Source organism: Pteropus medius, unplaced genomic scaffold, assembly GCF_902729225.1.
Source record: "Pteropus medius unplaced genomic scaffold, Ma_sr-lr_union100, whole genome shotgun sequence".
In the NCBI taxonomy this organism is placed as follows: domain Eukaryota; kingdom Metazoa; phylum Chordata; class Mammalia; order Chiroptera; family Pteropodidae; genus Pteropus; species Pteropus medius.
The window spans coordinates 75,198-77,442 of record NW_024340692.1 but is presented as its reverse complement, the minus strand read 5'-3'; the positions used below and the strand labels follow the sequence as shown (position 1 = coordinate 77,442).

Here is a 2,245-nt window from a genome sequence, read left to right as displayed (position 1 = left end):
CCTGAGGGCATCACACAGGCTGGCTTAGAGAAGGTCAATCATTACTTATCATTTGAATATAATATAATGAGAAACGAATTGTGCCATCCATTTTTCAAATCCAGCGGCACAAGCAATCTTGGTGCTTCTTTTTAGAACAAACAAATGCAAGAAATCCACAGTGGTAAATTTTTAATAAACACAAAAGTAAAAAAATGACTAAATAAAAAGAACATATTATATCATCACAATATAAAGACATACATGCATATTATATGAAAAAAATAATTTAAATACAATAAATGATAAATATATACATAAATGAATAAATAACTATTTAAATAGATAGAAAAATAGATACATCATCAGGGACATCTGTAGAGTTGAACATGACGTTGATTAATGTTCCTGAAAACTTTTGACAAATTGATTCCCTTCATGTCATGATTACAGCAGAAACAAAACAAGAAGGTCTCTGACATGTCAAAGCAAGAGGAAGTGTGACATTTAGTCAGTGAGCACCATGTCCATGTTGAACCGGTGTTAATCCTTACTCCTTGATCTTTCCTTCAAGTGTGTTGATAAAGAGTAGGACCTCATGATCTCTGCTCTGACAATCTCCCAGGCACAAGGGCTGTGTTTCTTCTCCTGCAGATAGAGGGTGATTCTCTGGAAGTATTTCCTCACAGCCAGCGTGGAGTCCTCATCCAGCAGGGGAGTCTCCTCTGTCCCCACCTCCTGCGTCTGACAGGCTTCCAGGTGGTTCAGCTGCTGATAGAGTCCAGTGCAGAATCTGCCTAACAGGGTCTCATCCCAAGCTGTGGACGAAGCCTCTGTGCAGAACAGGAGGAAGGTCTGCCAGGTCACCTCATGGATGACAGTGATGGCTTGAGCCTCCTGGAACTGGTTGCCACCAAATGCCCCCTGGAGGAATCCAAAATCTTCTCTATCCTTGAGGCAGGAGAAAGGGGAGATTCTCCTCATTTGTCCCAGGAGCATCAACGCCCTCCTGTTGACCAGGCTGTGGGTCTGAGGCAGGTCACAGCCCAGAGAGCAGATGGAGTGGCAGCTGAGCACCCCCACGGCCACCAGGAAGGAAAAAGGCAGAGCCATTGGGGATCTTGCAGATGAGGCCGGCCTGGCTGTGCTGGATGAGACTGCCAACCTTGGCCTCTAGTCTCTGAAGACCTTCATGTGTCATATATAGGGAACATGTGAATTTTCGATTGGGAAAATTCAGTATTTATGTACTGTATTTTATCTATACTTTATATAAAGGGAAACTTTCTACTTCTGCTTTTGTTTTCCTTTATGCACTTTCTAAATGGGTTTAGAGCACTGCTTCTCAACCATTTTTTTTTCATAGTTGGTCCTTACCCATGGAGTTTTTCAGATGTTTTCCTAATTGACCATTAGGAACCTTAACACAGATATATGGTATAAGTATTTATGTACTGTATTTTATCTATACTTTATATATAACAAACAAATTGTAAAGTTTACTCTTTTTATTTAGTGCAGAATTAAACATAACAAAATTTTTATTCTACAAGGTAAATTTAAAACAGTTGGCATTTAATGTAATATAATTTAAATGTCCATTTAATTAACATTTGAATTAATTTTAAATAATTTACTTTACCCTTATAACTAAGTTTGCAGAATGACTTTTAATGTAATGTATTTACTATAATAATAGTAAGGTATCCCATTGCATGTGCAAATAAAAATATATATAATCTTATAAAATAATACCCATGTATAGATATATTTTAAAATCATTCAAAATTGCTCAACATTATTAAAAAATTAAATTATTTTCTTAACATTTACTTTAGGTAAGTACTTAACTTTCAATATTGCTTCATATCAGAAAGTAATTTTTAACTTCACTGACTGTTAGATATTTATCTGCATATGTCAACAGTTTTTTCTGTTTAGACTTTGACATAATTATTGATGTGTTGACTGGCTTTAGGAGAGCTAAATAATAAAATATCAACTGCGTTGAATTCTCAAAGTGCACGTCACAGAGAGGCTCAAACATAAGCAACGTCCACAAGGCAACCAATGGCAACTCATAAGTAAGCAAAGGCCACCTCTCACAAGAGAACTTTGAGATAGAGCACATGATGGAAGGAAAGATTCCAGTGAGCCATCAAGGCACCACAGGTTTGCACCATTGATCTTGCATACATTTTCTCGATCTCCCTTGAACTCAATGTTAGTGCTTCTCATATGATACACGAGAAAACACAAACCAAAA

General features: G+C 37.0%; 1 protein-coding gene across 1 annotated transcript; it reads right to left on the bottom strand.

Moving 5' to 3' along the window:
* Positions 1 to 520: 520 nt before the first annotated feature.
* On the bottom strand, positions 521 to 1,399 carry LOC120605312 (interferon alpha-4-like). The gene has a single exon (XM_039866277.1). It carries the CDS (start codon positions 1,090 to 1,092, stop codon positions 523 to 525), a length of 570 nt encoding a protein of 189 aa, XP_039722211.1. The 5' UTR covers positions 1,093 to 1,399; the 3' UTR covers positions 521 to 522.
* Between the last annotated feature and the right edge of the window lie 846 nt (positions 1,400 to 2,245).

What these genes read in the sequence shown, in the direction of transcription:
- LOC120605312 (XM_039866277.1), bottom strand. Translation starts at nt 1,092, where the DNA reads ATGGCTCTGCCTTTTTCCTTCCTGGTGGCCGTGGGGGTGCTCAGCTGC.